The sequence below is a fragment of the Lithobates pipiens genome, unplaced genomic scaffold, assembly GCF_037356315.1.
Source record: "Lithobates pipiens isolate NorthernLeopardFrog02 unplaced genomic scaffold, aLitPip1_a1.2 Scaffold_10, whole genome shotgun sequence".
Classification (NCBI taxonomy): domain Eukaryota; kingdom Metazoa; phylum Chordata; class Amphibia; order Anura; family Ranidae; genus Lithobates; species Lithobates pipiens.
Window position 1 is genome coordinate 221,103,016 of NW_027507686.1, and position 14,202 is coordinate 221,117,217.

A 14,202-nucleotide genomic window follows, 5' to 3' on the forward strand; every position below is an offset into this window, starting at 1 on the left:
CGACGCTGATGAGCACAGAAAAGGAGACACTGATAAGCACTGATAAGACGACACTGATAGGCACTGAGAGATAAAATGGCAGAAAGTAAACACCCTGTTTTTTTGGGGGGGTTTTTTCAGTGAAACTTAGCCCTGTGTGAAAGTGCAAAGAAATTTCTTTGTTTTTTCTTTAATAGCATTTTAGCTAATCACAGCTGTTACTACCTGAAAATAGCTGTTAAAATTCATCCCTTCTCCTAAATGCACCTAACTCAATTCAGCTATGCGCAGCAATTTGCATAGTGTGAATGGAGATATATTTCATACATATACGCTATAGTACCAAAAGTATTGGGACATCTGCCTTTACACGCACATGAACTTTAATGACATCCCAGTCTTAGTCTGTAGGGTTCAATATTGAGCTGGCCCACACTTTCCAAATATAACAGCTTCAACTCTTCTGGGAATGTTTGATCATTCTTCCAGAAGGGCATTTGTGAAATCAGGCACTGATGTGGAAAAGAAGGCCTGGCTTGCAGTCACCACTATAATTCATCCCAAAGGTGTTCTATCAGGTGGGCTTGGCCCCACCTGACATATGGACAATTTCATGCTCCCAACTTTGTGGAAACAGTTTGGGGATAGTCTCCTCCTGTTCCAACATGACTGTGCACCAGTGCACAAAGGAATGTCCATAAAGACATGGATGAGCGAATCTGGGGTGGAGGAACTTGACTGGCCTGCACAGAGTCTTAGAGTGGAGACAGGCCATCTCATCCACATCAGTGCCTGACCTCACAAATGCGCTTCTGGAAGAATGGTCAAACATTCCCATAGACACACTCCTAAACCTTGTGGACAGCCTTCCCAGAAGAGCTGAAGCTGTTATAGCTGCAAAGGGTGGTCAAATTCATTATTGAACCCTACAGACTAAGACTGGGATGCGTAAAGGCAGGTGCCCCAATACTTTCGGTAATACAGTGTAGCTGCGATTAGAAAATCACTCTAACTGAAGCTATTCTCATCACCCATGTGAATGTACCCTTTACGCTCTACTCCAGGAATTGACAATTTACCCTTGTAGTGGGACCATGCACACTGCAAGGGTTAAATGCTGGTTATCTCTATCTAGGGGGTGCTGGGACAGGCATCAATACTTACCTTATCCCCTGCTCTGGCAGCCGGAGCGGCCCTTTTCTTCCAGAGGCTCCGCTTTATGAGCGATCCCTTGGCGTCATCGCATACAATGCAGGACGATTAAACCTGTATTGTAAGTGAAGGGGGCAAGCGTGCAACCAAACCATGAGCAGCTTACATTAAATTGCAGGGGAACGGTGGCATCGCTAGAGGGAGTCTACAGGAGTGTAGTGAATAAGGTAAGTATTTATTCACATTAATGCACACCTAGACAAATTGAGCATTCAACCCAGTGCTGGTGGGGGAGGGGAGCATTGCAAGGGTATTCTGTTTGTTGTGCCCAGAGTTGGGCTTTAAAAAAATAAATAAAAAAAAATAATAAATCGCAGAATTGAAGTGAGATGTCAGATAAACTTTAGTAAACGTTGTTTTCCTGCTCCTGGCTCCCCTGATTGAAAGCCTGTCCAATCACCAAGAGGCAACAGGACATGACACTCTCTGGAAGGCATCCCCACTTATATGTACACTGCTCCAGGAAAGAATCTCAGCTTCTCGTTAGTTAAAGCAGAAGAGAAAGTAATTAAAGTGAAAATCTAACACAAAAGAAGATCCATAGACTATAGAAAAAAAAAAGTTCAAAAGAAAACAATAAAAACACGGGCGGCTCCAGCACTGGATACAGGAAGAAAAACAGCTCGAAAATAGAGTTCCTTCCCGTGAAACTGTGAATACAACAGAGTCATCAGAGGTTGAGGACAACACAAAACAGAAGCAAAAATTACACAATGAAAACGTGAGCTAAAAGATTATTTTTAAGGCTGGGTTCACACTCGTGCGATCACAGAAATCGCATGCGATTCTCACCGCGTTGCTGTGCAGATCACATATGATGTCTGTGCGATGCAAATTCATCCATACAAACTGTAAGGCTGAAATCACATTCGCAGCAAAATGGCGCAGGACCTTTTTTTTTTTGGTCCACACTGGAATCGGATTGCATGACAGTTCACACCAATGCGATCCGATTCCTGCACCACTTGATAGTTTGCACTGCGAACCGAACTGGGGGTGTCATTAACTTTACACTGACACCCCCAACAATTTTCAGTGTGAACCTGTGTGCGATTCAGGTTTTCGATGCGGGAACCTCTCAGGGTTTCCCGCATCGCACCAGTGTGAACTGTAAAAACCCAATTCCAGTAATTAGAAGAAAAAAAAAAAATACCCTTTAAATTGATACTAAACACTGTTATGTTGCGTACACACGGTCGGAATTTCGGCCAGCAAAAGACCGATGAGAGCATTTCGGCAGAAAATGCAGTTGTGTGTATGCTCCATCTGAATTTTGCTGCCTGAATTTCCGCCAGCAACAGATTGAGAGCATGTTCCGATCATCTGTATGCAATTCCGAAGCGCAAAAACTCACGCATGTTCAGCATGCTCATTCAACTACGAGATGGAAGCCATTGGCTACTGGCTATTGAACTTCCTTTTTCTAGTCCCGTTGTACGTGTTGTACGTCACCGCGTTCTTGGCAGTCAGAATTTGGTGTGACCGTGTATATGCAAGACAGCTTGAGCGAAATCCCGTTTCGGACGGCATTGATAGGTGGCACTGAAGGGCACTAATAGCTGGCACTGGTCGGCACTGGTAGGTGACACTGCTGGGTGGCACCAATTGGCACCACTGGTGGGCACTGATAGGTGGCACTCCTGGGCATTGATAGGTGCCACTTATGCACTGGTGGGCACTGATGCGTGGCACTGTGTGGGCACTGGCAGCCAGTACTGGTGGGAGCAGATGAGGTGGCTTTGCCTCTTCGATTTACTTTGCACTGAAGCCAGTGATCGGCTTTTTTTTCTCCTCATGCTGTTAGCAGGAGAAAAAAAAAAACACGATTACCGATCTTCTATTTACATCACGTGAACAGCTGTCATTGGCTGTCACATGGAAAGGGGCCGGTCTACGCCGATCCGTGATCACCTGAGTCTCGGTGACTCGGTGATCACAGCGCATGGGCGCTCGCGGGGAGTGTGCAAAGGGGAGGACATCTATTGACAGCCTCCTGGCAAAGTAGATCCGTTCTGTAGCCATCATTCGGCTATAGCGCAGATCTGAAGGAGTTAAAATGCAGTTTTACCTATCTTATCACTTGATCCCAAAGGCTTTCGCCTCTTCATGTAACCAGTCCCCTTAGGCCGCTTTTCATCAGTGATCTGTTAGTCGAATTCAGACTTTAGGAAGCGGAGTGCTACCAGCCAGGGGACTGAGGGATACGATGAGCAAAACTGCTTTTTGAAGGTATTCTCAATAAAAACATTTATTTTCTTGGGAATATTCAAATCTAACCCTGGGTTGGGGTGGACTCAGCAGGGAACAATGTCATCCAGCACATGAGCACTGGAGCCAGTCATTTGGGCACAGCCAGAGCATGCCAGGAATGATAAGCTACAAATGGCAAGCAGGTAGGTGTGTATTATTGCAGAAGAGATATGGCCTTTCTAAAAGTTAGATTTAAGGTCTCCTCTAGTTTTGTATGCATGAATGTTGTTTGCCTGTAATCATCGATTATCGTGTAGTTGCTCCATTAAATGTGCAGACTTTTAACTTGGTAGTGCTGCACAATGTCCGTTTATTACTAATGCCCCAGTCCTCTTGTTCCACAGTTCCATTAAAAATTGAGCTCATCCTCTCCCCTTGAGCAGCTACACAGTGCATGAGTTGCCTCCAGGCAGCAGCCCCTGGGGCTTGGAATCCTCTAGGGCAGGGCTCAAAATTTCAAGTCCTGAGCTACTAGCCAGGCCTCAAGGGTTACTCGCCACCAGTTGCCCCGCTCAACCCCTACCCTGTCCAGCCCCTAAACACGCCCTCATAAATTATCTCATGAAATGACACTTAAATGTTTTATGCAGAATTAAGTTAAAAACAAATATTAACAACTTTATCTGTGTCCAACAATTTAGCCTGCCTGTTTCCACCAATGCAGCCTGTGTTCCTTGTGTCCGCCAGTGCAGCCCCTGTTCCAAATGCAGCCGTGGAAGCGAGAGGAGAGCCGCCAACTGGTTTATTAGAGTGCCGGGAAACATAACGGCTTTTATTTCAATAGTTGTGTTTTCCCCACCATGTGCCGTCATATACAGCCCCTTCCCCTTGTCCAGGGAGCTTCGATAGACAGATCATCCATCCCAGGATTGGACGGGTCATCTGAAAAAAACTAAAATTGTGCCTGTGTCCAAATACAATATATATGGCCCTAACTGTATGTGGCATTCTACATAGCAAACATCTTTTTTTTTGGTTGAATTGTAATAACGTCAGCTGCCTATACTGCTTGATCTACTGATCAGTTTTTACTGAAGGCAATATCTGTTCATACATTTTATTCAGCATAGGCTCAGCTTGTCCAGGTTCCCAAATGTTACTGTAAAGAAACCATATGTATTTTGGAGACAATGAAATACATAGTAAACTGTGACCACACACGAAAGGATCAGGCTGATTTCTAGATATATACTCACACCCCAGTCAACGGTGCTGCGTATTTGCGTTTCCTGTGCTTCGGCGTGCAGGACACTGGAGGACGTTGTGAGGTGCTGGGCTCCAGATTTGGCAATGGCTTTCCTGTAAGAAAACAGTATGCATCTGAGAGTGGGCAGATGACCATTTCATATTCATATGCAGCTCATGTATCTGCCTAAAGTAGAACTAATATCATGCAGTTCAGACTTCATTAAAGCAATATATAGCTATGCCTAAATAGAAGGTTTATACAAGGAACTAACCTTGCTGCTACAATATAACCTGCTATCCCTCCTCTACTCTAAAGCCGGTGCCGGAATTCTATCACATGACCTGACCAGGTATGGAATAGGTACGTATAGACCAGTGATGGCGAACCTTGGCAACCCGGATGTTTTGGAACTACATTTCCCATGATGCTCAACTATACTGCAGGGTGCATGAGCATCATGGGAAATGTAGTTCCAAAACATCTGGGGTGCCAAGGTTCGCCATCACTGGTCTATACATACCTGTTCCATACCTGGTCAGGTCACGTGATAGAATCCCAACGCCGGCTTTAGAGTAGAGGAGGGATAGCAGATAATGGAAGCCCTATAGCAAGCCGATGGGTGACGTCACTGCTGAGGCTCTTCAGCCATTGTCACTGTTCTCTCCTCCCCCCTGCAGCCGGCTGCTGGCAAGATCCAATAACCAAACTGGAGCACCCTTAGATTATGTATTCACATATTTGCTTTAAAGGCTAGTTTTAGACAAGACTTTAACTTTAAGCCAACGTGGTGGCACATCCCCATGGGTTGTGTACAAGGCGGTTTAATTTTAGACTTTTGAGCCCCGGATGGCCCTGCAAGCACCCCTCAGCTCAACAAAAGTCATTTCAAAAATCCTTTGACCCTGATGGAAAACTACCAGCCAAACCGCGACTCCATTCTATCGGATGCAGTCACTGTTCGGCAGTCAGGTGCAGCAGCTGCTGACTATAAAGGCTGCTCCATCTACACATTATAGCATGGAGAAACCATAGAAAAGCGAGATGTATAGTATATGGCTAGCTTTACCAGCATTGCAATTTGCTCATTATTACGGCAGTGTACAATTCTGCATTGAACCGTTATGAGATATTCCTTATTATATATATATATATATATATATATATATATATATATATATATATATATGTATGCACACCCATTGCAGAGTTTAGGAAGTCACCACGGAAGGATTGGCCATACTCTAGAGAGAGCATTCTATCCCTAAGACATTAGACAGGTACCCACAGACACTGCCAGGAGAGAACACAATCTAGAGCCAAAATAAACACAGCGCCTACCCCCCCATTAAACACTAGACGATAGGCAATAACAAAGCTAAGTATCTGTTTCTAAGGACAGATAGAACTGTGCCAAGCACAGAGAACACAAACAGTATGAAGAAAAAGTCTATAAAGACAATATAAATTATCTTGTGTTTAAATTAGCAATTTGCGCTTCTCAGCTCATAAAGGTCACACTCTTTTAAGCAGTAGACAGGTGGGTAATATTAAGAAATACGTTAAAGTTATATAAAACAAAACACACATTTACACAATTTAAAAACCTATATCATTATTTTGCAGTTACGTTTTTGAACGTCTGTAGCGCCTGATGGCAGGTAGTGAAATACATTTATACTACTTTCTACAAACCGATGTTGGATTTTTTTTCACAGATCATTATGAGTTTTCTAAATAGACCGTACAGCAGAAGTTGATTCCTTTCAGGCTCTCTGTCTCTGATTGAAACTTTATATGTAGAAATCCAAAGACAAGGAGACTCTCCAACAACTCACTTAGGCCCCTTTCACACGGGTTGTTCGATCGGATCCACCTGTCAGTTTTTCAGGCAGACCTGAAAGGACCATCTATTCACTCCTAAGGAGCCGCGGATGTCAGCGGACACATGTTCACCGACACCACTGCTATCCGATCCTGTCTGCCAAATTCAGACAGATGGTGGTCCTATTTTGCATCTGTCTGGTGGATCAGATGGAAACAGACCGCCTGTCCTTTTTCATCTGATCCCATAGAGGAGAGCTGGACTCTGACAGGTCCGTCTCAGCACAGTGAGCGGAGACGGACCCGTCAGCTGCCTGCTCAGCGGGGATCAGCAGGCAGCTGAGCAAGCGGAATCTGTCAAATGGATCTGCCCCCTGTGAAAGGGGCGTTAGCTGCGATGTAAATGTAAGCTTAAGCTATTGAGTTCTGCAGCTATTGAGTTATATTTAGTAAAGCATATAAAAGATAGAGAAGTAAGCATGTAATCTGCTGGCTTAAATATATAGCACAGAATTATTCCGTTGCAGTATTTTATGTTTACTTGACAAGAAAGGTTACAATATTTAAAAAATATATATATTTTATAGTCCTGACAATAATAAATAAGGGAAATGCCAGCAAAATCACTATGCAGTCAATTTAAAGGACAAGTCTACTTTGTAAGCCACATATCTAAATACCAGCCCTCTTCAGATATCTTCGCTCTCCCTAAAACTGCACATCCTTTACTAAAAAAAAGTCCTAGTACTATATTGGCACCACTTGCTAATTGCATTCCTATGGACTAGCTAGATTGCTGAGCTGCTGTGAGCACAGCCCCAGCCTTAATAATGAATGAAGCAAGTGGTGCGCATGCGCAGGACGTGGCCAGGACTTTTTTGTTTGTATAAAGGCCATACAGTGCCGAGCAGGACTGTACAGTGAAAAACGTTGGAGTGGGGCTGAAGGTAAATACTATATATAGGTACTGTATGTGGCTTACACTGAGAGGGTAGAGGAAACCTTATTCAAGTGGTTGGACCCTGCTTATGCAGCCAGGGTCTGGATGGAACCAACCTGTAAAAAGACTGATAGGTGGTGTTGACATAATTAGAGGTGTGATTTGGGGAGGTGAAATGCAGACCATAGGCAATATTACCAGTTCTGGGATTGGAGACCATAATGTTGGAAAGTATGTACACATGCTATGCTTCTTGCTATAATATACAGCACTTATATTATACTTTACTACTTACCTTCACTCACGCTCTAGAATAAAGTTGCAGTCTATACTGTAACAGAAATTCTTGCATCAGTTGTTCATGAGGAGTGCCGACTGTACTGCCTCATTGCTTTCCACATGAGCAATCATTTGAAGAATTACCATAAAAAAAAGGCATCTGCTACTGTTTAAACCACTGTTAGACATCAGAAAAATGACCCATTACCCAAGTGTTTGAGTTGTAGATATATTGCCGTAAATTGGGGATATGCAATTAGCGGACCTCCAGCTGTTGCAAAAGTCCCATCATGCCTCTGCCTCTGGGTGTCATGCTTGTGGCTGTCAAAGCCTTGCTGTGCCTCATGGGACTTGTAGTTCTGCAACAGCTGGAGGTCCGCTAATTGCATATCCCTGCCGTAAATTCATGCAACTAAATCAGTATTTCTGACGATTCAAAAAAAAATAAAAAAATAAAATCACTAGGTGTATAGCCAAAAGGATGGGAATGACTAAGCATCACTGTAGGAATAAAATTAACAACCAGTAAAAAAAATACTAAAAACTTTCCAGAAAACAAGACTGATGCGTAAACATACACACTAGACTGAGATGTTGATAGCTTGGAGTTGATGGCAGACAACTGACGCGCGGCAAAGTGAGGTCATTGCTGTTTCATCGCTTTAAATAATTAAAGTGTTGCTACAGTCAAAACATGGAAATGAGATGACAAATTCAACATTGCTCGCTGACCTTAAGCTTTTCCCTGATTGCTCTAGCTATGGTGTTGAGATTAAAACCACATCCATAGATATCCTGTACCAGATAACGTTGAGTGTTCTCGTCCATTATCTCAGCAGTATGACTGATTTACTAATGAATTTGAAGATAAGAACCTTTTTTTCACCTTTGAATAAAATATGGAAGGATTAGAACCTCTGTCAGGTTCTACCGATCGACTTTGGGTCAACCGCCCTGTTGGAAAAAAGCTGCTTGATCAGTGCTATAGGCTATAGTCTGCAGCGTTGATCAGTGTATTCTGTGTCCTTGACTGTGTGGATGGGGGAATCTAGTACATTTTTTTTTTTCATTCAACCCACTAGTTGAACCAAAAAAAGGACAACTTTAGTCTTTGGGTCAGGAAGTGAAGAGTATTTTTTTCAAAACAAGACACAGACAAAAAAAACAAAAAAAACAAAACAATTGCCAGTGATACCCATCCACCTACTCTATCAAAGGAAAGTTTGTGTTTTAGATACATTTTAAAAGAAACTTTTCCTACAATGATTAAGTCCTCCATGATTAAGTTGCTTAGTGGGCCAAAACACTTCAGAGAGAGGGAATGTGAAGTACTGTCTATGAGGTGTGTCTAAAAAGTTTGGTGAATAGTCCGATAACTCAATGCCAACATGGGGCAGGTGCACACGCATGCACATAGCATGAAGTACACTTGACCGTCAGGGTAAACCCACTGTGGGCAGTTGAATGTAGTCAGTGTGGGAGGTAGGCTCACAGTGCAATGGAGCAACAAGTGAACATCATGTTCTGCTACGAATTGGGGAAAACTGCAACAGAGACTCATGAAATGTTGGTGCACGTGTATGGGATGGAAGCTGTGAGCAGAAAATGTTTTTACGACTGGTTCAAATGCTTTCGCGACAGGAGGGAAACGACTGAGAATGAGCCACATTCAGGTCAGCCATCGACAAGCAGAATCCCAAACACAATCGAGCGAGTGCAAAAAATGCTGGCACAAGATCAGCAAATGACACTACAATTGATGGTGGAGGAATTTGTGGAGAAATTGGGCATTAGCAAGGACACGGTGCACGCCATCATCTGAAAAAAATGTGAGCAAGTGGAATATCTGTTCCTGGTTTGTGCTGCACAAGCTGACAGCCTAGACTGTCAGGGCCGGGCTCAGCCCTTCCTTCTCAAAGCTGGGCGCTCAACTATCAGGTAAATGCTAGCACCCATCTCTCCACAGTGACTCACCTGTTGATATCCTGCTCGTCAGTCCTGCCTACTTAAGCTGTCCAGTCCAGATGATCTCTTTGGTCACATCTCTAGAGATGCTCTCCTGTGTTCCTGTTAAAGACTTGCTTGGCTTGGCATTCCTTCTGGCTCCAAATCCTGCTTGCTGTTCTACTCCGATCCTCTTTGGCTCCCTGACATTTTGGCTTGTCTGACTATCCATTCCGATTCCTGAACTTTGGCTATGTTTTGACTATGTTTACTCTGTTTACCTTTTTTTTTTATTATTATTAAACAAGTGTGATTTAACTGTACTTCTATCTCATCTTCGTGGTTTCTGACACAGACGAACAGAAAGAAAAAATGGATGGAAACCTCTGGACATTTCATTACCATGTGTGACCAGGATCCATCCTTTCTTTGAACCATCGTTACAGGGGATGAGAATTGATGCTACCAGTTTGATCAGGAATACAAGCAACAATCCATGGAATGGTCTTCCATGCGGCCCAAAAATTAGTCGCCTGGAAAAATACAAGGTCAAGACTATGTTGGCAGCAACCCAAGAATGTCTTACAGCATTTCTGCGATTCATTCCTAAAGAGGCTTTTGCTGTCAGTTTCCAGAAGCTTTATTTAAGTTGCCAAAAGTGTGTTGTGAAGGATGGCGATAATTTTGAAGGCCAATAAAAGGTAATTTTTTTGCATCTTCAGTTTTGATTGTTTTCTGATACCATTCACCAAACTTTTTAGACACACCTTGTATATTCCAGTGACATGCAATAAAGCAAGCCTGTAGTAAAGACTGATGTGGATGATCAACTTTCTATTTGACTGAAAAGAAAATTTAGAGGCTTCCGAAGTTGACCTCTTAGTCATAGTCTATACTGATATTCAGGTCTTAAAGCTGAACTCTGAAAATCTATCCCTGCAATTGGAGAGCTTCTACTGCCTTTTTGCAGCTCTCTCCTTCAAAGCTGTAAAGCCTTTCATTTTAGCCTAGCTGCAGTATGTCAAAATGCGCTAATAGGTAAACGATTCATTTAATTTGTTAATTAAAAGCTTTGGAAACTTGTTCAAGTTCACAAAATTGCTTAATGTGTTATGTAGCAAATATATGATGCTAGCTTATACACTAGTTCTTATATAAATATAGAAAAATTGTATATCAGATACACACTTATCCCCCCCACCCCACCTTTACTCAGGCCTGTGCGTACAGTTTTCCGTGGTCAGTGGTGGAAGAAGAAGAAAGCTCACACATCTCCTCAGTACTTTTATGGTCAGAGGTACTGGAGATAATGCTATCCTGATCAGTTCCTTCCTCTGACACGTCTTCCATTTCCTCCTCCTCTTCCTCCTCCGATTCCCCTTCTCTCATGCCTGCATCTTTCTTTATTGGGATGAGGCTGGCCAACAACATAGAAGGCCCCAAAAGCTGATGATCAATGGAGTTCAGTTTCCCCCCACGTCTCCTCTGAACAGCAAAACGAGGACTGAGGCCCGGAGTGGTGGTACTCGACCTCCTTCTCCCATCTCTCTTCCCTCCACGCCCTGATGTCATCAAACAAGGAGAGAGAGGCTGTGTTTGAGTAACTGAACATCGTCGTTGCATAGAAAGAGAGGAAGATGGCAGGCCAACACTGGATCTGCGGCGTGCTTTTCCGGTGGTAATGACCACATTGCACCTCCGCAAAGCTGGCGGGCAAGACGTCTCTGAGGGTGGAGGAGCAACTTTTTTTCTGAAATGCCTTTTAAAAAATGCGTCCATTGTGCCCTCGATGAAGAGGGGATTAGGTAGAGTGTGGTCAGCAGAGGAAGGGGCTGTTGGTGTAGAAACCATCATGTTAAAATGCAGGAAAGCTTCAAAAATCTTTATTAGTTCAGAAATACAGAAAAATCTAACCAAGTGGAATTAAAGGGCAGATCCACTTCAGACTATCAAGTAGGTATCAGTGAAGGGAAGGCAGTCAGTGTAATTTTCACCAATGAAACCAGTTTTCCAGTCTTGTTCCTTAGACCAACTCCAGTTTTGCATAAAAACAGCCTTTCTCAACTTTTTTTTTTTCTTTTAACATGGAGGAACCCTTAAAATAACTTTCAGTTCTCAAGGAACCCTTGTCTATAATTGCTATATCAACAACTCATGGTGCATTAGTGTGGTGGTCATTGGGAAGAATGCCTCTTACACCGATGGTCAGTGGAAACAATGTTCCCCATACAAAATTTATAAAAAAAAGATCATTAGTGTTAGTGGTTACATATCTGAAGGAGGAACTCTAGAGTTCCACTGAACCCTGGTCGAGAAAAGCTGGTTTAAAACAAACACAAAAAGTCAGCTTTGCTTTAATATCCACCACCTCTCCAAACCAGCAGACTCCCTGTTTTGTGCCTGTCCTCGGTTAATCCAGTCCTTGGGGGTACAATATCAGGCCATTCCCTAGGTACACGGTAAATAAAAGCTGCAGAGAACAGGGCCAAGTCATTATGTGACACCATTCTCTAGAACAGTGGTCTCCAAGCTGCTTGCCTTTAACTGGCCCTTGGGGTAGTGCTTTTATCAACGATACAAGAAACTATTCCTCCGACTGACACCAATGATTGTGCACTATTTCTCTCACTGACACTAATGATTGGGCACTATTCCTCCCACTTACAAAAATAATAGGGTATTATTCTTCCTACTGATACCAATGATGGGGTACTATTCTTCACACTGACACCAACATTGCGGTACCATTCCTCACAAGGCCACCAGTGATTGGGCATTATTCCTCCCACTGACTTTAACGTCAGGCCCCCTTCAATTCTGAAGGACTGTAAACTGACCCTTTGTTTAGAAAGTTTGGAGACCCCTGCTCTTGAACATTTAGGACTTGCCCACAGCTGGAGGAAAAAGAAGAAAGAAAACCACTGAGGTCACACAATGGATCCATCATGGACATGGATTGTCATAGGACCAAAAGAAGCATAAAGTAAAATCAGGTCCATGGGTTATCCAAAATAAAAAATCTGTAGAACTGGAATTGAAACGTGCTTCTAATGAAAGTCACATGCAGAAAAACAAAGCCAAAATAACACGAGTGCTTATACTGGGCCATGCATTACAAATTCATTTCACGGTTTATGTACAATCTCCTTAGCTTCCAATAATAGCGTGAGGGCCTACAAACTTTATAAAAGAATGGGGCATGTGAGCGATGTAATTACTAAAAAATCAGTTCCACTTTAAAGCCTATCTCCGGGAAAGGTCACATGCTGCCTTGCTGTGGAGCTGCCCCTACAATGGAAGAGTCAAATGCTCCTCTAGGGTACCAGAAAAAAGCAGTTGTACTCAACTGATCCGCTGCTCTTGCAGCAGCTGACGCTCTTCTCCACTCCTCCACTCGTCTATTCCCTGGCAGTGGAATGTCTCTTGGGGTCTTCACTTCCCATGCAGGCTATGGGATAATTGGACTTGATGCTAGTGGACCTGCTGCAGCCACAGCATAGGGGAAAAAGAGGCTGCAGGCATAGGTCCTACCGCCTTGTGGAAACAAAAGAACTAATAAGAAAAACTTTTTTTGGCCCCCTACACCTAAATGAGCATTTACCCCTTGCAGTGTGAGGGCAGCCCCACTGAAAGGAAGCATGTTTCCTTTTTCCTGTAGTCCAGCTTTAAATGATTAGCACACCATAAAATGATAGTGTCATTGCAAGTGCAGCCTGGAGGGCTGAGCTAGCCACTTGCTTGGATACTCTAGCAATGAGCTTTTACTGTCATAATTTCTGACTCTGCCCACCCCGGACATTGCTGGTAGGAGCAGAGCAAATGGCTCGAAACTCTTTTCCAAAACTTTAAAGCAAAAGACTGGAAGCCTGGGTGCAAAGAGGTACTTAGAATCTAAATTTACCTCTCGCACCAATCCCTACTTGTTAAATTTAAATGGAGCTGCCCTTTAAATAATCTTAAATAATCCAAGTAACAACAACAAATTGCATGCATTAGCTTGTTCATAAACCACATTTCTTTACATTGCAATATGAAGCAATAAATTGCAAGCTATCCAGCACCAGAAATATGTTGCCTAAATCCCGAGCTCAATTAAACTCAGGAGCTTGGAACCAGCCTGTCATAACAGGAATACGTGGGCTGCAGAGCTGGGACAAAAGCAATCCCACTGCCTTCTCTACTGTGCGGAGTATACTGATAAATACATTTCCAGTATTTATACACTGACCACATATTCGTCTGACCTTCTGTCATTCACAACAGGCCTCTGTAATTTAGAATATAATGTCCCCAACTCAGTCAAACATACACAGGTCACTGAAGCCTAGATGCCCAGGCAAATTTCTTTCCTAAGGACTTAACCACTTGCCCACTGGGCACTTAAAGAGGAAGTAAACCCTGATGGCTTTACCTTGCAGAATAAAAAAAAAACAAAAAAACAGCAGTTTACTACCGCTTTAAGGATTTCATTTGATGCACTTTTAGTAAAAAGCCCTGCTGTCTTTTTTTATTTATTTTTTATTTTGAGGCCAATGGACAAACAAAAAGTATGTAAGTTTTTTTATAAATTTATAATAAAAATTTGAAT

At 42.9% G+C, this 14,202-nt stretch overlaps 1 protein-coding gene across 6 annotated transcripts in view; it reads right to left on the reverse strand.

The window, feature by feature from the left end:
- Positions 1-14,202, reverse strand: part of DGKZ (diacylglycerol kinase zeta) — a 341,151-nt gene that overhangs the window by 152,254 nt on the left and 174,695 nt on the right. For 4 of the 6 annotated variants that reach the window (XM_077461740.1, XM_077461769.1, XM_077461759.1 and 1 more), the window contains one exon: positions 4,638-4,740. In XM_077461740.1, the coding sequence (XP_077317866.1) occupies positions 4,638-4,740 (103 nt within the window). Of the gene's footprint in view, positions 1-4,637; positions 4,741-10,842; positions 11,447-14,202 lie in introns of all 6 variants that reach the window. The other 2 variants (XM_077461721.1, XM_077461730.1) reach the window with 1 other exon arrangement.